The sequence below is a fragment of the Drosophila elegans genome, unplaced genomic scaffold (genome assembly GCF_018152505.1).
Source record: "Drosophila elegans isolate 14027-0461.03 unplaced genomic scaffold, ASM1815250v1 contig_149, whole genome shotgun sequence".
NCBI lineage: Eukaryota > Metazoa > Arthropoda > Insecta > Diptera > Drosophilidae > Drosophila > Drosophila elegans.
Genome location: NW_024545513.1, coordinates 16,115,191 through 16,136,999, shown reverse-complemented (window position 1 = coordinate 16,136,999; position 21,809 = coordinate 16,115,191). Strand labels below are relative to the sequence as shown.

The 21,809-nt window shown below is 41.9% G+C and overlaps 2 protein-coding genes across 3 annotated transcripts in view; one reads left to right on the top strand and one right to left on the bottom strand.

The window, feature by feature from the left end:
- The first annotated feature begins 349 nt into the window (after nucleotides 1-349).
- LOC108137582 (actin-histidine N-methyltransferase) lies at nucleotides 350-12,632 on the top strand. Its single transcript, XM_017259312.2, has 3 exons — nucleotides 350-1,393; nucleotides 11,178-11,426; nucleotides 11,770-12,632. The coding sequence occupies exons 1-3, from the start codon at nucleotides 492-494 to the stop codon at nucleotides 12,284-12,286; spliced, it is 1,668 nt and encodes a 555-aa protein (XP_017114801.1). The 5' UTR covers nucleotides 350-491; the 3' UTR covers nucleotides 12,287-12,632.
- LOC108137577 (actin cytoskeleton-regulatory complex protein PAN1) overlaps nucleotides 2,325-21,809 on the bottom strand; it is a 74,340-nt gene continuing 54,855 nt past the window's right edge. For both annotated transcript variants that reach the window (XM_041708241.1, XM_017259308.2), the window contains exons 3-4: nucleotides 5,607-7,845; nucleotides 2,325-4,729 (exon numbers count right to left, since the gene is read on the bottom strand). In XM_041708241.1, coding sequence (XP_041564175.1) covers nucleotides 3,612-4,729; nucleotides 5,607-7,845 — 3,357 coding nt within the window. In that variant the 3' untranslated portion in view covers nucleotides 2,325-3,611. The remainder of the gene's footprint in view (nucleotides 4,730-5,606; nucleotides 7,846-21,809) is intronic.

The following is a 21,809-nucleotide window of genomic DNA, read 5'->3' as shown; positions in this document are numbered from 1 at the left end:
AAAATAATATTTGGCTTATGGATTATTGCAACTATAGAATTAAAAAACAAGGTAGCAATTGTTTTGCTACCGCCAATTTGCATATTAATTTATTTGCTTTTCAAATAAAATGGTTTTTGGTTGTTAAATAGAAATTCAATCGTTATCACACTCTTATGAAAAACATATCGTTTTACATTTTTATGTTGAAAACTCAAGAATTCAACAAAAGGGGAATACCCTAAATGTAACTACCTTGTAAAATCAATAATTAGTGTGACCAGCAATTTGCCTTCCTTCCAATTTGGTATATTTAGGGACTTTGATATATATTCCAACGGAAAAATGGCCAAGTATTTTTGTGGCGCTCGGCGCAGGGTCACACTGCCGGCCAGCTGATCGCCGCGTGCGGTTTTCCTTCTGGATTTTCCTTATTTGGCTGTTGTTGTTTTGGGCCGCCGGTACCGCTTTGCATTTCGTCTCTGTCGCACACTCTCTATCTCTCTCCCACCATGGGCAAAAACAGCAAGCGCAACAAGAAGGCGAAGCAGCAGCAGCAGCAGCAACAAACCGGAGCAACTGCATCTCCATCTGAAGCGCAGGATAAGGATCCGAATACGAGGAAAACTAGCTCCTTTCAGGCACCCAGCTATATGTGTCATGATTGGGGAAGGTTATTGCCCAGTCCAAACGACGAATCGCGAAAGCAGCTAAAAAAGCTAGTTGGCCAACTTCTCGATCTGGTGGAGCAGCAGCCGGCCAATCCCGTCGAGGAATGGCGGCAGTACGAGCAGCTGCAGCAACTTCTCCATCAAATCATGGTCCTGGAGGAGCCACTCAGCCGGGTGGTCTGCCCAAAGATCAGCGATTCACCCGACGATCAAAATCGGTTGGCCAAAGTCGAAGCCTTCAGCGTGTGGGCCAAAAACGGTGGTGTCCGCAGCGAGGGACTGCAGATAGCCATCTTTCCGGGCTACCAACTGGGCCTACGCGCCACCCGCCAACTGGAGAAGGATGAGCTGGTACTCAGTGTGCCACGCGCACTCATCTTCTCCGAGGAAAGCAACTCCAATTGCCGGCAGTTTGGCAACTTTCAACAGGCCACCCACTTGACACTGGCCTACGACCTGATCGTCGAGAAGCTGAGTGGGGACCGTAGCGAGTGGCGGCCCTACATCGATGTCCTGCCCGCCAGGTACAATACCGTACTGTACTTCAGCACCAAGCAGATGGAGCGACTCCGCGGCACCGCCGCCTGTTCCATGGCGCTGCGTCAGTGCCGTGTGATTGCCAAGCAATACGCCTTCCTCTACAGGGATTTCCACATTCTGGGCAAGACAACCATCAATGGGCATCATTTCGATGACAAGGGTTTTTACCTCATGATGCAGGGACTCTGCTACAACCTCTACAGGTGAGTTAAATAATGTTTATGTTCCTTCAGATTTCTAAACCCTTTTAAGGGTTTTAAACTTAATTAAGATGATTATAAATAATATTCCAAATAATATTTTTATATTCGTGGTTCCCTTGATATATATATACACGTTGGTATTACATTTAAATATGTTAAATACTGGTTTTGATGTTAATACTTTGCTTTTAGGTTAGTCAACATCTTTAAAAACCTTTTAAAATTATAAAAAATCACATCCTGTTAGCTTTGTATATTAGTTCCCAAATAGTTCTAAATATTTGCAACAATTGCATGTTCGTTAGTTTTTTCCCAGATTTATTTTAATTCACTTGAATGATTTCTAATGACATACAGGTAGATTTTGTAACTTTAAAATTCAGTGAGCTAAATATTGTCTCTTCAATTCGTTAATTCCTGCTGATCATGATGTATTATTCTTATTTAAGTTTGATTCTGTTCTAGTTTTGGCTACCTTATTTTTTGTAGAGAAACCTTTAAATCTGCCAGTTGTCCCCTTTGGCCATAAATTAGATGCACAGCTGGTGCTGTTTGTTTTTAATCGAGAGTACATATGGCCGGATTGCCCGATCATTGTTGACCTTCCCGTCTGGCATTGCGATCGCATTGTTTGTTTGGGCGAAGATCTATTCACGGATCCGCTTCCACTTTGGACGGGTCATGGTGCACTGGGCAGACTTCGGGATCTGCTTCTCCATTAGCTTCTATATTTATAGGGCCGGCCGCTATTTCGACACCAAACTTCGGCAGTCGTCCAATAAACCCATTGAATGACTCATTTAAGTATTTTCAAAATGTTTGCATTCTTTGCCACAATTTGTTCTACATTTTATTTCTCAAAAAAATCAAATTGAAACTTATTTACATACATATTTGAGCGTGCTTAAATATATAATTATATTTATATATATTTATATATATATATACTGTCGCCAGATGTTCTACTGCTGAGTGAGAGGGGCGGGGTGTTAATGAAATCAAATCAAATTGAAAATAAAGTGTCTGCTCTATAAATTAAATACAAGTATTCTTTCTATTTTCCTTTTACTTTTTGCAGTGCATTTGAACATTTAATCTATTAGTGTTATCGTTGCTGGTATTGTTGTGCTTATAACCACGCCCATCTAGCGCCCATCTATACCTTGCCTTGATTTAATTTCAATTTAATTTTGGTTTGTCAGTGTCAAAAAGGAATTTGCTTTGGTAAAATCGTCTCGAACATAGTTTTTGCTCATTTTTTTTCTCGTACTCCTCTCATTAATATTTATTGTCCTCATAAATGGTTTTTCTTCTCTCACGAATTTCAATATATATTCGATTTGGGCTTTTCGGGAAGTGTCTGAACACAACTGTACTTTTTGGCTTAGATTCTGGTCTTTCTGTCATTGTTGAAGTTAGTTTTCTCATTTTTTGTTTGTTTTTATCTCGCACTTAAGAAACCCATTTGTATGCCGTGTCCTATAATTTAGTTGAAAGAGTCGGTTTAGTTGACAATTTATACTCGTACATTAGATCTAGGATTCTAGATAGTTGGAAACGATAGTTTGCCGAGCTTAGGGACTAGCAACAGTGCGCGGCATAAACGTAGGGCGGCTTAAAGTTAGGTTTCTCAAAAAAAAATTGTTGTTTTATATTCTGTAAAAACAAGTATGCAGTATAGTAATTTTTGTATTAGATATAAGATGATATTCTTTTGTTAAATCAAGTTTTTTTTTTTAATTTCTTCCAACATTTTTGTTTATTTAAAAATTCAACAAATTTTGTTTAAGAAGTAAAGAAAAACGGAAGTAAGAAATAAAAAGTAAAGAAATGAAAAAGGAAAGGCTAAAAACTGTAAGCCTGCACAATCTTTTGAATATTGTAACCCTTTTTGTTTTTTAAACTACCTTATGGCCATGCCATGCACTGTTTAATTGTGTTTTCTAGGCTTTTTTTTTTTTTTTGTTTTGTTAGTTTTACTTTCTCTCACAGAATGTTCTTCTAATCGAGCTAAAAAAAATTCCACCTTCTTAAACTAATTAATCGACTAACTTTTGCTCCTTCGCGTTGAGTGTGTGTGTGTGTGTGTGTGTTAGTGGGTATGTTTTGCTTGTGTGGGGGGGCTGTGTGTGTGTGTGTGTGTGTTTTCGTGTACATTTATATAAAACTTGGCCTAAACAACGGTCTATTGTTACTAGTGGAGCCCACTGCCTAATGCCTAATTGTCGAAGGATTTGCGCAGCGTGTCGAAGAGATATTCCTGCACCTCCGGCGAATTGGGATCCATGGTGTTCAGTTTCTGGTGGGCATTTCTAAGCGAAATGGCCAGGCCACGCCCACTCAAAGCCTCCGGCGGGGCCGGTGGTTGCACCCCCGTTGAAATGGTGGTGGTGTTTGTGCTGGTATTCGTGGTCAATGAGGTGGCGGTGCTCAATGTGGCGGATCCATCGCGTGCAAAGAGCAGGGAGCTCTGCCGCTGCAGCTGATGGACGGGCGTACAACAGGCCACCGACGTGGAGATGCTGGCAATGCCCGCTCCCGATCCCACTCCCGTTCCCGATCCCGATCCCGAACCGGAACTAACGACCAGCTCCTCCATGTGCTGGCGCATCGAGGAGCGACGCGATGGTTGCACCATCTGCGGCAGTTTGCTCTTCATCGCATTGTAGGTCCGCAGGTAGCTGCTCTTCCGCCTCCGCTGTTGCTTCCAGCGGTACACCACGAAGATGACCAGGAACGTGGCCAGTGCGGTGATCACAATGGCCGTGCTGGCCACAATCGCTGATCGAATGCCCGAGGGCATGCTGGCATACAGGCTGCCCAGATGCTGTTGCGATACGGCGGACGTGGCCGCCGCTGCCGCCGGACTGCGATGGAAACCGGGACCGGATAGCTCCAGATCCAGGAGGTCGTGTGCCCGTGCCACCTCATTCTCGATCTCATCGATCACATCATCATCGTTGGGGCTCGGCGGCAGTCGGCTGTTGTCCAGCATCGATGAGGAGTTGCTGCCCCCATATGGACTCACACTCAGGTCGATGTCGATGCTGGTGGGCTCACCACCACCACCACCACCGCCTGGTGAGTTCTGGTCCGGTTCCTGGTCCTCCTGGTTTGTCTCCTGCGAACTGCTTCCATCCAGCAGCAGTCGTGGCGGCGGCAGGAAGTACGGATTCCGTTCCTCGGTGGCCGTGGCCGTGGCCAGGGAGGCCAGTGCCAGGGTCTTCCACGACGGGAAGAATCCCAGTGACTTCTCGCCCCGCGAATTGATGGATATCGTTCCCGTGCCCGCTCCAATCGTCGCCGATGATGAAGATGTCTGCGCGTAGGCGGGACCTGAAAGAAACCGCAATTTGAACGACAGGAAAGAGAGCAAGATATGGGCAGAGAAATGGGCGGGGAACGTTCTCAATATTGTTCATTCTAAACTCTGACTAATTTAGATATTATACGATTTTGTAAAAGACTTTAAACCGCTTTAAAAGGCGTCACTTTTAGCTGGTTGTAAACGGTGCAGCTGCACATTTTTTTTTTTTTTTTTTCAATTCTAAAGCTTTTTATAATGCAATCAATCACTATGTATTTTCCACTAATTAAGATATTACCTTTTTTAAAAATCAATTAGACACATGATTTTAAAAAAGAGTTAAAACCATTTGCAACGTAACCGCTGCATCGTTTACAACCAGCTGCAAAAAAACATATTTTAAGCTTGCAAACCTTAATTTTTGTTGACTTTGTACACAATCTCGATGTGTATTCGACTCATCAGTCGAACGAGGGTATTATACAGGTTAAAGGTAACGCAATTTTTGGGCAGCTGGCAGGCAGGGACCTTATAGGCTATTTAAATCCATTTTACCAGCATTTCTTGCTATTAATCATTTAATTTATAAACTTTATTTGCTTCATATATATGTGTATATGTATCTCTAGTTTGTATTGCCATTCGCTTGGTTTCAAACTTACGGAAACTAATCGATAATATATATAATTAAAACGGTTATTGGGTATGTTTTGTTGAGAGAAAAAGGGACAACTGGTTAATAAGTGTTTTCGAATGTTCGAGCCCGCGAAGGAGCAAGAGATCCCTCACCCCTTCTGCCACTGCCACCGCCCCCGCCCCTGACCACGCCCCCATCCTCAACCCCAGCCCCTCCCCTCCCCTCGGCCCACCGCTGGCGTTGCCTGCGCAATCGCAAGGCCGTAATACCTCGATTTCCCATGGGCTTGACCTCATCGTTTGGCTCAATGTCGATGATGGAGGTAAAGTAGCTGGAGCCCTGCGAGTCCGTCTTGATCTCATCGGGCTTGACGCTCTTCAGGTCCATCAGATTGAAGTGCGGAAAATTCTCGAAGGCCGTCACGATGTCCATGTTGTCCTGCAGCAGGACCTTTTGGCCAGGATACAGACGCGAGTGCTCGTCGCCGCCGCTCACAATGGTGGACAGATGGAGTTGGCTGGAGCCGCGTTTCCGGTGCTCGATCAGCTCCTCCAGGGTCATGTTGCGCTGCTCCAGGACCTTGAAAAGCCGATTGCCCGACCGTCGGTCTTCGATGAGCTCCAGCAGATCGGTGCGATCGTCCACATCGTCTATAATGTTCAATTGCGGCGCTGGTCTGCCCGCCGACAAAGAGGGTGGTGCTGCACGGGCGGGTGATGGTGGTGGTGGTGGTGATGGTGGTTCAAAGGAGGGAGAGGGTGCTGCTGGTGGTGGTGGTGGTGGTGGTGCAACAACGGGTGTGGGTGACTGTGCCGGTGGTGCATCGGCTGGTGGTGCTGGCACTCGCGTGTGATGCGTATGGCTCTCCACTTCGTCAAAGAAGTTCTCCAGCTCGTCTTCGCCGTAGCTCAGCTCCTCGCCACTCCTATTCGAGGACGGTGTGGCTGACATGGTTGAGCTGGCCATTTCCATTGGCACTTCCTCGCCACTCTCCATTTCCACATTTCCGCCTATAAAGTTATCCTTAAGACGCTTCTGCATATCCTTAATGCTGGAGTTCCTCAGACGATAGCGTGGGCCACCGGGTGGCAGGGCAGAAGAAGGAGCAGGTGGTGGTGGCTCCTCGGTGTGTGGGTTGCTTTCCCCAGACTCGACTTCCCTGGAATCGGGCTGCTCTTCGGGGTCCTCCAAGTCCTGGTTCTCCTGGCTATCCTGGTTCTCATGGTTCTCTTGGTTATCAAGCTCCTGCTCCTGCTCCTGCACCTGCTCCTGTTCCTCGTTCTTTAGCTTCTCCTCTGCCTGCTCCTCTTCCCTTTCTCGTTCCCTTTCGTCGGAGTTCTCCCGCTCCTCCTCTTGGCTGTCCTCTAGGTTGCTAACCACCGTGCTGGTGGAGTAGGCGGTGCTCGTCTCCATCTCCTGAGTGGTGCTCACTGCCGCCGCTGTGGTTGTTGTGCTTGTGCTTAGGGTGGTGCTGGTCAACGACTTATAAAGTCCCGGTGGCCTTAGGGTGGACCGCAAGTGCTGACGCTTCTTGTAGAGTGGCACGCGGGTGGTGCTCGTGGTGGTGTTGCTGCCACTGTCAGTGGTGCTGGTGGCCATGGTGGTGCTGCTGCCGTAGCTATTGATTCCCCCCAAAATGCGTCTGGTGGTGCTGCTGTTCTCCCGCGATGAGCTGCCAAAGAGCTTCAAACGCTGCAGGGCTGTGGGGAATTTGGCCTTGTTCTTGGTGCTCGACGACGACGACGAGGAAGAGGAATCATCCTCATCGTGACCAGTGGTGCTAGCAGTGGTATAGGCAGCTGGCAGTCGTCGAACTCCCTGTTTACTCTGTTGGCTGCTCGATTTCTTCGGGACATCTCGGGCGGAGGAGGAGTAAGTGGAGGCTGGTGGGGCAACCGCTGTGGTTTGCAGTGCCAGCAGAGCATTCTGTTTGCCCTTGAGCAGATCGTCCAACGAGAGATTCTTCTGCTGTAGGATTTCGCTGAGACTCAGGCCACCCGAATTCTTTAGGATATTCTTCAGATCCACGGCGGTCTTGGTTGGCGCCACTTCGCCCCCATCCGTCGAGGGTTCCTTTTTGGCCTGGCCATAGGGACGTCGATAGGCCTTGCTGGGATTGCTGCCCTGCGGACTGGCATCCGTGGGTTCCATCCTCTGGCGTTGCTTCTCCCTCTCTCTCTCCCTCTCGTTGCGATCCCTTTCGAGGGCTGCCATCGGTTCCCGGACCAACGGTTGCTTGCGTCTTCGCAGGGCATCTGCATCGTCCTCCACATGGCCACGCCAATAAGCGGAGTTGGCATCCGGACCAGCACTGGCACCAACACCAGACTCCTCCACCGCGGCGCCCATCGTGGCCAGCGGAAGTTGGGGGCGTCGCTTCCGTTTGCGAGTGGCCAACTGGGCGGTACGACGGCGATGTTGTGAGACACCATTGCCACTGCCACTGCCACTGGCATCGCCAGCAGCCTTAGGATCCTCCACTATTAGGGAAACACCCGTCTGCAGGAGCTGCAAATAGAAAAGGCAAGTGATTGCTTATCAGTCATCAAGCAGAGCTCCATAAAGTCAGAGAAACGTTTTTAGATAAGAAAATATTGTTAATTAGCACAAAGTATATATAATAAGCAATCAGATTAAACGGGACATTTTCTTAAATTATTAACAACCATATATTTATTGTTAAACACTTTTTACTTTTAATGGCTTCAAAAAGATACAAAGAAGTTTATTTAACAATTTTGAAACCAGATTTTATTAGCTCAAAAATTTAATCAAAGTGAAATTCCCGCAGTGCATTAAATTACTTTTGCCTGTTTCTGCACATCTGAGTGGGTGTGATGGATGAGCCCGAGCCATCTGATTGATGGAATCTATAAATATTTGCCTCGCTCTTTATTGACTTTCCTCCATAATCAGCTGCCGAAAAACCTACGCAGAAAAAGACCTACGTTCTTTCGTTATTGACATCTAATCAAATGTCTGTTGTTTATTGAAGAAAAGGCCATCTGCTGCACTCCTTAAGCATTTGCCAGAAAATAAGGCAAATACCTCTGAAAAGGAGTACCATCAACATTATGGCCATGGTTCTATGGTACTGACATTGAAGTTTGCCTCGCCCTCTCACATTACATTTTATGATAAACCCCTAATAATGCGTGTGGTTTACGGGTCGTATACTTTACAATTTCGATTAGCACATGTGCATACAATCTATGACACTAAGCATACTCTTTGCCCTAATAAATAAACATATCTTATTTCATTTAATTTATTTATTTTTCATTTCTTGGTGCTATAACGATTTCCTTATAAATTAGTGTACTAGTATTACTTGAGCTACTTATATTTAACATTTAATGTTTGTCTAACAAACATGTGGGTTAAGGGAATGGTCATCAGACCATATAATTGAATAATATATCGGCCCAATTAAATGTCTTGGGTCATAGTTATGAAATCGCCTCCAGAACAAGTAGGTTACTCCCATTGGGAGGTGGGTGAAAATGAGTTGTCGCCGCAGGTCATTTTGAGCATATGTAATTAATTTTCAATTTTAGGCTGGTAACAGAACCGGAAGGAAGCTCAGATAAAGATGCATACAGGATTGATTATGCACAACCGAAATGCATAGATGTAAGCCATGAATAATATATATGTATGTACATATTTGTGTGCCCAGGATGTTTGCCTTTGATTAACTGTTTGCCAAAGTCGATGGCAGCTTCATCAGCGAAAACTTCATCATCTAATCAGACTAATGCATGATTGCCTCCCCTTTGCGGTTTCACCATTGCGAGCCATTCGATTGGCCAGCCAGAATGCCATAATAATAATTAATCCAAAAGGCCCGAGACTAACTGAGTGATGAAAAACGTCTTCCGAACTCATTACAATGACAGGAAAAACTGCAAGGAAAGTACAAGTAATCTTGCAAACAAAAAACAGGCCAACAATGCGGAAATAATGGCAATCGTTGCAAAAGCCCCAGGAAAATCGAATCGAGTTGTATGTATGTTGTTGGAATGGAATCGAGAATGCAGCCCCGACCATTACACGCATTTCTGTCACGTCATTTGCTGTGACATCTCTTTCGACTCTGTTTTCTCTGCCTTTTATTTTTATTTTTTTTTTTTTTTTTTGCTCCATCTGCTCCATTTTCAATTTGGTCTAAGTTACTGGCATTTCCCCGTGAAAAGCGGGAAAGTGGGGGAGAGAAGGACTGCAAGAGTGTGCATACGTAATGAAGACAGTCGAAGGCACGGGAAGTGATGAGACCTCACTCCGGCAATCGGATTGTATCGTAAGAGTCTCAACTTGTCCGGCAAACAAATACGGCAAAGCCGGGGAAAACCGTTTGCCCGGAATCACAAATCAGCAGATCCATGTGCGGATTATACTTTGCTAACTTTGGCAGTGGAAGCAGCAGAACCAAGGGCTGTGATTAAAGGATGAGTTTCGCAGAACTCTCAATAGAAACAAAAAAAAAAAATAAATCTAAAATTACACAACACCTGCCTGAAAGCATGTGGCATTTTACATTTGCAATCGGAGACTAGTCAAAGGCTTGTTTTGAGACAATATTTTTCATACATAATGACAGGGCAAAGTTCGAAGGGCAACAGAGTCACCGCAGACGTCTGCAATTTGAGGCACTTGAATATGTCAAGTCGTAGCGTAATATAACTCGGATGGCTTGATATCTGGTTGTCTGACTGTCTGGCTGTCTGGCTGACTCACTTCCTTTAGGTGACAGGTGAGAGACGCACCTTCATCCTTGGCTGCCAACGGCAGACGACTCTGTCAAAGAGCTTTAAAAGCATTGTGTGCGTGGCCATAGAGCAAGTCGATTTCCATCGATGAATGTCAAACAGTGTTGCAAAAGAGCAATTGTTTTTGCAGAAAATACTGTAGACATTTTATTATATCATGTTGGAGGTCCAGTTTATCGTCAGCCAATAAACCTTTGCTATTATCATCTATAGATTTCATGCACAGCCATGATTTTGTTATAGAAAAGAAACAAAAAATGGGTCCCATAAAAAGTACAGTTGCCACAAGTGCGGATATCACCTGTAAATAAAAGTCAGCAAAGAAAGCGTTCGTTCAGTGCATTCAAGTTCGGTTATCCGATTAACTGCAGCAGGGCGAAATGGGGAAAGTAAAGAAAGTGGCACACTCTTGAATGCTGATTAACTTTTGCCAAGGCACTCGTACAGTCAGCACACAAGGAGCGCACTCGCTTGAGCCTTTCCAACACTGGCAATGCCATCTGACAACTTATTACTTTCAATAAAAATACCCTGCCCCTTCTGTGGCAAAATCTGGATGGAAAGACATAAGGGCCAATACAAAGGCTTTCAGAAAAAGTTGAAAACTTCTTTGCCCCTTTTTCCTGCTGCCCAGAAATAAATACAGCCAAGAGAATGAATAAAAAAAAAGGTAGAAAACTTACTGCCATGGCTGTTCTTGCTCTTGTCCATGGTGATTTCTAACAAAGTGAGTGGCGACTCCTCCACCCTGTAACCACTTCAAACAAGTTGCTGCTTTTCATAATTAAATTGAAAAATTTATGCACAATTAAATGAAAAACTTTTCTTTGTGGTCTTACCAGCAGCAACCGCAGCAAGGCGAAGAAAAAATAAGTCAAAAATAGCCAAAAACCGGGGGGGGGAATAGAACGAAACGGAATAGAATCGACTAAATGGTACTTTTAATGCCGAAATATTCAACTCTTATTTAATTAAGAGTTTGCTTTTTATGGGTTTTATGACGTATATTTAACCTAGAATGGCACTAATAATATTACATATAATATAATATTTTCTTCTCTTATTTTCCAGATGGGCCGTTTCTACGGTAATGACCCGCCAGAACTTGGTGCCCAGCGAAAAGCAGGCCGGCCCCAAGTTCATCTCGGCCCTGATTCCCTACTGGGATATGGCCAACCACAGACCGGGCAGGATAACCTCCTTCTACGCCGCCGCCTCCAGGCAACTGGAGTGCACCGCCCAGGAGGCGTGTGCCGCCGGAGAGCAGTTTTTCATCTACTACGGCGATCGGTCGAATACCGATCTTCTGGTGCACAATGGGTGAGTTACCTACAGATCTGGCCATTTTTAGCGATTAATAAATCATCAAAAATTCATCCATTGCCCGTTTTCGCAAACATGTGTAACTAACAAGCGAGAAAGAACAAATTTATTTATTTATTTATTGTTCAATTAATAGTCTTTGTGAACTTGTTATTAAGGTAACTCGTTATAAAAAGAAGCGCAAACTGATCAAATCATTATTTATTTTTAAATCAGCTGAAAAGTAATGGGGATCGTTAGCTGATCTTGATTTCATACATCCAAAACAATGCAACAAATAGCCCAAATATGAAATGTTATACGAACGTTTATCCAATTCTGTTTATGTTTTACTTTATAGCTTTGTGGATGTGAACAACCCCAAGGATTACGTTAATATTCGCGTGGGCCTCAGCACCACGGACGCACTGGCCGCAAAGAGGGCTAGTATTCTGGACAAACTGAACATCCGGCACAATGCAGAGCTGCGTGTGCTGCCGGCGCCGGATTTCATCTCCAAGGAGCTGTTGGCCTTCGTCCGGGTGTTCAAGATGAGCGCCGAGCAGCTGGAGCACTGGTGCAGTGACTTGGAGCGGGCCGGCGATCTACTGCACATCGATTGCGCCCTGGAGACGGATCATGAGACGCGCACCTGGCAGTTTCTGGAGGACAGGCTGAAGCTGCTGCTGGCCGTCTTCGATAAGGAACTGCGGGAGGCCGACGAGCTGGAGGCGTTGTCCCAGCTGTCCCAGCTGGAACTCAAGGAAGGGGAAAAACCTGAGCAGGAAATCGAGCTCATGCTGCTGCAGTACCGCCGCCTGGAGAGGAGCATCCTGGCCGGCGCACTGCAGTACGCCCAGGAGCATCGCAAGGTCTAGGGATTGGCAAAGCCCCGCCTTGGGTGCACATCACCCACATAATTCGAGTGGCCATCGACAAAGCGACATTAATAACTCAGTTTAGCATTAGCACTATACTCTTTTTTTTTTTTATACCATTACTTAACTTATTTTAATCGACCGTTTTTCATCTAGTCGAGTGTTTTTGAAGTGGATACCAAATTAATTTATAATAAAATCTACAACGAATGTTGTACTTGGGGTTTCTGAAAACTCAATTCTATAATATCATGTACGTTATAGCGTTTAATTGTTTTATGTTTGTTTACTTTTTTTATTTCTAATAACATCAGTTTTAGTATTTTGGAATTAAATATGAAATCAAGTAAGGCGAGATTTTATTGGGTAATTGCAACTGGAACCGCTTTTTCAACATCTGAGCTTACCTATTTAAAATAAATTCCAATCAAGGTCTGTTTTCATATTTTAAAGATATGAAGAAGATACGATGAAGAGAATTATACTTGGATTCATTTAATTGCCAATAACTAATTGACTTGCCAGACGTCCAACTGTGACAGCCTCAAAATCAAAACCAATCAATTTGCAAAACCAATCCACCGCCCACCACCAAACAATCACACACACTCTCATTGGTGGGTGTGTGCTGGGGAATGCCTGCTGGCGTTGTCTGTAGATGTAAAATATTTGATTGCGCCCTCGTGTGCGAGTGTGAGTGGGGGTCAGAGGTCAGCTGTAGGGGGCGGAGCGTGACCCGAGACTCACGAACGGAAACGGAAATGAAATTATACATTTGAATTCGACAATATCGAAATGGTATGGTTTTATGTGGTCACCAAATCCCATCTTCAAAACACCGCAACTCAATTTAGTGTGTAAGTAATTTAGTGTGTAAGTTTATTTAAAATTAGACTTTTGTAAAAAAAATGAGTTTGGAAAAGCCGCTTTTCTGCCATTCCAATGCACGCTGCCTTTTTTGGAAACACATTTTAATTGTTTTTACACTTAACATGTTAGCAACAGTTTTTTTTACAGTGTGTGTTATTTTAAAAAGAAAATGCAAAGGAATTTTTGGTACATTTTTGCCGTCAGTTTGTTTCTCACTAAAATCGACCCAAAATTACAAACCTAGACTGAAACGCAGATTTTTCGAGAATTAAACCACAGGCTTTCAGAGATCTTTCTCTTCGGAATTCAATAAGAAAAGTTATTGGCTTAGAATTTCAGGCTTATGGCAACTGTTCTGCAAAGCCATTTTTCGGCTTTTCCTAGTAAAAGATATTCACGCAGTCATCTCTGAAGCGGATTGAGTTGTGCCTAATACCTCGGGAACGACAACAATGCACTCCAAATTGCAGCTCCTAGTGGGTGTTAATTATGGGCCCAATGACGATGCCGATGCCAATACCGATGCCGATGCCGATGCCAATACCGATGATTACGGGTACTGTGGTGCTGTTGATGTTCTGCCAAAAGCATATTCGGGACGGAAGTTTTGGTGAACTATGGATTTGGCCGGGGGTTTCGTGTCGCCAAAATGCACTGGTAAACACTTTGGAAGATGTCATTGAAATGCTTCGACCACCCACCAAAAAGCCTCCACCCCCCGCAACATTGACATTTGATTTGACACTCGAATAGCTATTTTCCGTACTCACATTTAGCGCCACGCCCACCGACCATCGCCTCCGGCTCCGCCCTTTTGGCTGCCCCCACATTTCCCACAGAGTTTGGCACTCAATTTTCACGCTCGTTGGAAAAGTGACTGCAAAAGGGGGCGGAAAGAGGGGAAAAAGGGAAAAAGCGAAAAGGGAAAAAGCAATGTTTGGCCAGTTGATTGAAATATTTGAAATATTCGAATGAGACGTCACCGGAAACGGGGTCGAATCGATATCGCATAGGCATAGCTTTTATAGTTATCGATTCGCGCTGCCTTTCTGAGCCGTTTTTCATGTCCATACCCTCTTCATTTTGTCCGGCGCTTTTGCTAATTGCTTTGCAACAATTTTGTTTTGCCGGCCAAGCAATTAGCAAATGACAAATGCCCCCAGCCTCCACCAAAAACCCCAGTGCGACCAGCCTGCCCCTAAAATCCTCCAATCCCCCAATCCCCCCTTTTTGGCCGGCCGCAATGCAAACTTAAGCTGCTTAAAATGTATGCAACATGGGTCATAAAAATGATGACCGCCGTTCGGACAAAAAGCAAACCGAATTGTTTACGTTGCGTGTGCCAACACTGAAAAGAAAGGGTGTTCTTTAATTCTAAAAATATTTGTTAATTATCGAAAAATTTATATTTTTTTCAAAAATCGATTGGCTTGCACATTAAACAAGGAAAACAAATTAAAAGCTTAAATATGTTGTTGAAATAAAAATATTATAGATTTAATTAATATAAATTTGAGAAATATCTTAAAATAATTACAATTAAATATTATTGAAGAATATATGTACTTAATTTCTTTTCACCTCCTCATTATATTTTTTATGGTGTTATAATTTTTGTAAAACAAATACAAAATTTTGATCTGATTTTGAATATATAAAGAAATACACTTTTTTGATTTCTGTCAAATATATTGGTGTACAATAAACCAATAAACATTAAAATTTTAAATTTAAATATTTCGAAACAAAATTTATTTATTCACTAGTCCTCCATGGGCACCCTGTAGTTAAATAAATAAATGCCAGAGTGTGGCTTTGTCCGCTTTATTTGCTCGCAAACTGTTGCCAACTGTTGGAATTCTTGTATTTTTGCATTTTGTTGACATTTTTTTTTGTCGGACCATAGTCTGAAATAAATCCACGCATGTTTTCGCACACCCAAACACACATACACACACACACACACACACGCACACTCACACAGACAGGGTAAAACAAGGATACGTAGCCACACGGACACGTGGTTAGAGCCATGTTTGTTTAAATCCATGCTTTGTTTTACCCACCCCCATTGGTGTCTGTGTGTGTGTGTTTGAGTGTGTGGGTGCTTAAATACCCATGTGTGTGTGTGTGTGTGCATGACGCTTAAGCACTTAAGCGCATTTCCATAGATTTTAAGGCGATTTCATTTTCAACGCACATTTGCATGCGTCCATTTGCCATTGTATCATTGTACATCGTTTATTGTGTTGTTGTTTTTATTGTTGTTGTTTTGATTGTTGTTGTTGTTCAGCTTGTTGCTGTTGCCCATAGAATTATTAAGTTATGTTCTTTGTTGTCGCTTGTCAATTGATTGCATTTATTTGCTCAACTTAAACGTTTCGCAATTGGCTTAGTTAGTTTGCGTTTTGACATTTGCAAAAGTCAAAATGCCAGCACAACAGTCGAATAAAGCATTTGCGAAGAGGTTTATTTAATTGGTAACCGAACAAAAAATGACAAATTTGCAAATTTATAAACTTATAATGATTTAGTTTATTTGCACTTGTCCATACACAAATTGATTGGCATGCGAAATCCCTTTATTTCCGATTTGTTTGCTTCAGCTGGCTTTTTATGGTTTTTATTGCATTTAATTAATTAATTCAAATAGTAATCTTGGTCTACAATATTAAAAATTTAAACTTTAAATTACAGAAATAACCCAATAAGCTCTTTAATAAGTACAAATATTATAGAAAATAAAATTCTTTTAAATCATGTTCCATTTTAAATGAATTCAAAACATAATTTATAGAATTTCCCATATATAAAAGCTTCGCATTTAAATAGAGATTGCCCTTAAGTGAAGGAAACGACTTTACGCCTTCACCTTGCAGAAGTGGGCGTGGTCGTGGAACCTAGCAATATGATTAACTGATGGCAATGGAGCGAAAATTGTTCCGGAGCTGCTGCTTCGCCTGAGTGGTTGCATGTGTTGCATACGTTGCTGCTGCAGTTGTTGCATCTCATTGCCCCGGAGGCGATGGCAAAGTGGGCGGGGCCATAAAAACAGATGGTAATCTGCGTAAGTGGAAGTGCCAGCAGGTGTTGCACCTAGCACTCGGAAATCAAAACGAGCCGCAGCCTGGCAACTCCTAAATTCTAACCACTGGCATATTGATTTGATGTTTCTCTTTCATGTTTATTAAATTATTTCATGCCAAGAGACGCACAAGGGGAATATCTCTCCTACTTGCTATATATACTAAATAATGAATTTATTTGTATTGTTTGGTATTAAAGTAATATCAATATTATTGTCTGTTGTTAAAGAAACTTATAAAATATTCGAGGGCTGCTTTTCTAAAATCCTAGCCATGGATTTTACATGTTTTATTATTTAATATATAAAATCAGAAAATGTAAACGTGTTCATAACATAAGATTTACTTGGTGTTGTTAACAAACAACCATGTACTTTTCGTTGAGTCTCTAATTCCCACAGCAGTGCTTTTCACTTCCCCATGCATATTCGTTGAGTCGCGAGAGTGGAAGCCTGTCAGTTGGTCCTAACAAGGTTAAGTTGAATGGAAACTAATTTGCATGGCACGTGACTGTACCCCGAGCGCCGCCAGGGTTGCCAGCTCCATGTTTGTTTGCAATTAACTCTGCCATTGTTGTCAGCATTGTTGCAATACCCACGCAGCGAGCGCTACTTATTTTATTTGCTAATTGCAACACTCAAGACGACAAGACAAAAGTGCTCGACAAGTCTTAGTTTGTTGCAACAGACAACGGTAGCGATTCAAAAATATATACATATATACCATATAAATATATATATATATATATGGAAAAATAGAAGGCCGAGCTGCCAGGAGAACGGCAAACAAATTAAAAGTGACGCATTTTCCCTAGTTTTGCTGGGCCGAAGTACTTCCTTCGTTCTACTTTCTTTGTTGCCCAGCGCTGCTAGGGAAAATCATGACAAATTCCTCGGATTCACCTCATTTTCTGAGCAGCAGTCATCTAATCTCCATAATTGAGGGTGAATGCAAGAATAATATTCAAGCTATTCTTTATTAAGGTTTTGTGCTAAACAGTTGGATTCACAATAACGATGTTGCTGGAATATTTTGTAACAAATTATGACAAGACCAGAAGTATAGTTCTAAAATATTTCGCCTAAAATAAATTTTGAGCTTATATTTTTATTTTATAATTGGATTAAAATTATATTTTAAATTTATAAGGGGTAATTTGTTTTCCACACTTTCTGGCACACTTTCATTCACTTACTTTGTGCCTCTCAGCATTTTTTACACTTTGCACTAGTTGCAGCAATGGCATCCACATCCAATGGCATCATCGGGGATCCAGCTGCATAAGCTGAAAACAAGAGGTCGCCGTGGGCGTGGCATTAACCCAAAAAGCCAGCAAAGCTGACGACGTTTGTTTTCCCAGGACCCTCGAGTTGAGTTGAGCTGAGCTGAGTTGAGTTGAGTTGCGTTGCGAAAATTGCGAGGCGAAGAAAAGCCGGGCGGCTTAAGTGCAGCCAAGAAAGGCGAAGAAAAACTCATTCCTGTGCTTATTATTTTTGTGTTTTTGTATTCTTGTATTTTTGTATTATTGCAAGGGAAATTAAGTTTACAGCTCAGGAATTTGTAAGCAAGGGCTTACATTTCGTGCTGTGGGCTAATGCATTTCAATGCAAAATTAACAGCAGTTAGTTCCTATTCAATTTACATCTATTTTCTATATTTCTTAAAATTCATCAGATGTTTTTCTCATATATACCGTCGTGTAACTTTGACATACAGTTATTTGTATTCAATATTTTTATAACATACTTAAACATAATTTTATGCAATTCTTGCCAACAACTATATCAAAATAATAGGTATTTGTTATTTGTTTGTTAGTTTTTTCTGTCTGTTGTTAGTACATTGTATTAACTTTTTTTATTTTCAACTTTTAATTACTTGCTTGTAATAGCTCAAGGGGATTTCTCACTTATACAAATGACTAAACAATTGTGTAGCAAATATCTAAATCAGTAGCTGAAAACCAAACCGATTCAAAGCCATCATCATAGCCAGTTTTCGATTTATCCGCCGGTCAACTATGCCTGCCACCAGTCTGTCTGAATTTCCATCTATATCAACACTTTCAGACAACACATGGGCATTTGCTGCCTTTGTTGTTAACAGGCTAAGCCAAGATGGGGCCTAGGGGCTAAATGTGGTCAAATCCTATATATCCTGCGGCCTGGCATTACGCATTCATGTTCCGTTCGACATATCGATAACAGGCACTTAAACACGAACGTACGTCATGCATAATAAACTTTTGGAATGGGGAAGAAAGAATACGACTGCGACTGCGACCGCGACTACGAATACCACCCACATATTTGTGCTCATTTGGGCCTCAATTAATAACGTCTCAAAAGGGCAGATGGTCGTGTGCATAAACACATCCATAAATTGTTCAGCGCAATTACGTTTCTGGGCTTTTTGCAGGGCACGCCACCCACCGATGAGAATTGTTTCATTTGCTGTTAAATCTATAATGGGCACATTACGCAATCAAGCGGTGGAGCGGCCCCCAAAGAGCATCCGTTGGGATCCGTGGAGTCTGGCCGCAAATTGACAGATCTATGGGACAGCCTTTTGGGAACTTGGGCGGCGTGGCACAACTTGGCCTCAACTCTCAGCTGACGGCCCTGCAGTGCGGCTCACTCTGATAAACGAGCGAAATTGGCACGCGTTTTTCGCCATATGACAGCTCCATTAATATTCAATTTTAATTAATTGAAGGCCATTAAAGAGTTGCCTTTGCAGTCACGCCTGATTCAAGCACGAACGCTCTAAGCTCTTTGATGTCTACACTATTTCAAAGTTTAAGTTGAAGCTTCAATTAGTCCTTAAATATTTGACTAATTTATAAGTCATAATCTTTTTGGTAAATTTATTTCTGGTGTTTGCTAAATGTTATATGATCAACAGTAATTGCTGTTTACCACATTTTAAAAGATAGCAAAGATATTGAAATAATATTGAAATAGTTTCTAATACCCATTAGTTTGCCATTTACATTGCCGTTTTTACATAGGTCCACTATAATTTTAATACTTGTTGTTAAACATTTTCAGTTACAACTGTTAAATCTCTAACCACAATTATAATAACTTATTCCATTTCCTCGTCACGCGTCCATCTCTACAGCGGAAATCTCGGATGAATGGCTGACAATTGGCGGACGAAAGGGCCATCGCAAATAATCGTAAATAACTGTTGAATGGGCAGCTGCAACAAAATGGCGTCAACTGCCATTTCCGCTTGTCAAAGCAGAAAAAGCAATATGGCGAAACTGCACGGCTGGCCGAAAATGCGAAGCCAAACTGGTTCTTTGATTAACTGCTGCCAGACGAAATGGATGCAAAAAACCACATGTAACACACAAACACACATCCACACAACCACAAAAACACACAAGCACACACATATACATGAACAGTGTAGTGTTTGCGGTGTTTTAATTCGCTTGCCACACATTAAATCAATTAATTTATGTGCATAACTTGATACATTCTATTAAATACGATTAAATGCTTAAACAAAGTGCATAATTGATTAATTGCATTTTCCGCCATCGTTGAAATATCTTTCATTTTTCCAAATATTCCCGCAGTGCGACAATTTATGGCCACTATTAAAATGAGCGAGTGTCGCACATCCGACGGATTGAAATTGATACGTTGGGCTATAGTGTTGTCACCACGGGGGGGAATCAGTTTTTATTTTTTGTCACCGCACAAAAATTACAAGGCTTGGCTTAAAGTTTCTTTCGAAATAAAAAAAAAAAACGTTGGCCTACTTTTCCGCGCATTGCATTTGAATTTCAAATGAACCTACCAAGAAGGTCAAGCTGAATATTTCATGTTCGTAAGCAGGTCACAGAGATTTCGACTTATTTTGTGGTGGCCAGTTAACTCTACTTTTTTTTAAAAGACCTTCCAGATTCGGCGACAATTTTGCAGAGTTATTGTGCAAATAAAAAATAAATAATAATTGGATATTTAAAATGTATGTACTCAGGCAACAACTGTGTTGAATAGCATGCAATTATTTGATCAAATATAAACGAGTTTTAATTTTAAGCAAGTATGTTCCATAAATTTGCATTAAAACCGTGAAAGTAAGATCATAAATTGTATTTTAGAATGGTTTTTTCGCTTGTCTGAAATGCAAAACTCGCTTTTGCCCTGCCCCCAGGTAAATGTCACATTATAAATATTTAATATTTCAATTATGCAACCGCAAATGATAAATTTCAAATATATTCCACCCTTGTTTCCGTTTCCGTGTCCGCTGCAGCAACCCCAACATCCGCTCACACACACACACAAACCCCCAGAACGCACACAAAGGGCGTTAAGTGTGCGTACAATGTGGGTCACACGAATATGTCTCAAGCAGTTACTTCTCGACCACCGTTGACGTTTTCAGTTTGGCCCTGAATAATTTAAGTGTGTTTTTCGGCACGGGGCAACATAAAACCGCACGCAAATTACTGAAAATTGACCGCACTTAAAGCGGCAGCAGCACCAACACTACTGCCACTCAAAAACGCATGTTCAGTTTACGAACTTGGGTAGTGGGGTATATAAAATACAATTTAAATATTTAATTGCAAGCACAATTTAAAATCGTGTTAAAGCAAAAGCAACAGCCAAAGTAAAAGCCATAAAAAATCAAGCCATAGAGCTAAATGTTGCCACAGTCATGTTTTTATAATGCCCTACAGTGGGGCATCTATGATTTTCGGAGTAAAAAACAGCTAACATATAGCTTACAGTGAATACCCCCTATGTGTATTAGCTTGTATTGGAATTTAATGTGGATTTACATATTTAATTCAACTTCAACTTCACTGTAAAGTAGGAATTAATTGTGTAATTGTAATAAAATTAACTTAGCAGATTAATAAGCCTTTAAATCATCTGTATTTTGTTTCATTTAAAATAATAAATATTTAGTTTCTTAAAATTTATTTATTAATTTTAAAAACATAACATTATTATTTCATAAAATTATATTTTTCATTGAAGACTTTAGAAAAAGGTTCATTAAATACGGAAAAATAAATGCGGTGTCTCCTAAATTAAGGCTTTTATAAATGCCCTGCTTTAAGGTCATTCAGACTTTCTAGTAACCACAGGGAATTGTTTAAACTAGCTCTCTGTTTTGCCGCCCATCTCACTTTTTAGCTTCGTTTTTTTTTTCCTCTTTTTATGTTTTGGCTTTTGTGTGCTGCTGCATGGCCTGTGGGCAAAAAGCTATTGCATAACAACTGGGGCTGAGTTAATGAGCATTTTTAATGCAAATCATTTGCCCGGGGCCACACTTTATTCATATACGTGTCCAAAGTGGGGTGTTAATTGTCTCCTTTGGCCTGTCGCAGCCAGACAACCACACAAAACATAATCAAATGATTGCCAGCTGTTGTTGCTTTTGTTATTCTTTCCTAGGGAGGAAAATAATGTTCCATGCTCCGAGTTCTTTTTTTTTCCGCCCCCCCGCTACACGCGCAAATTCATTTAAATTTCAATTTATACTCCACTCGCAAAATGTCTGCATGTGGGCACTTTATAGAGTTAAGTGTTCGC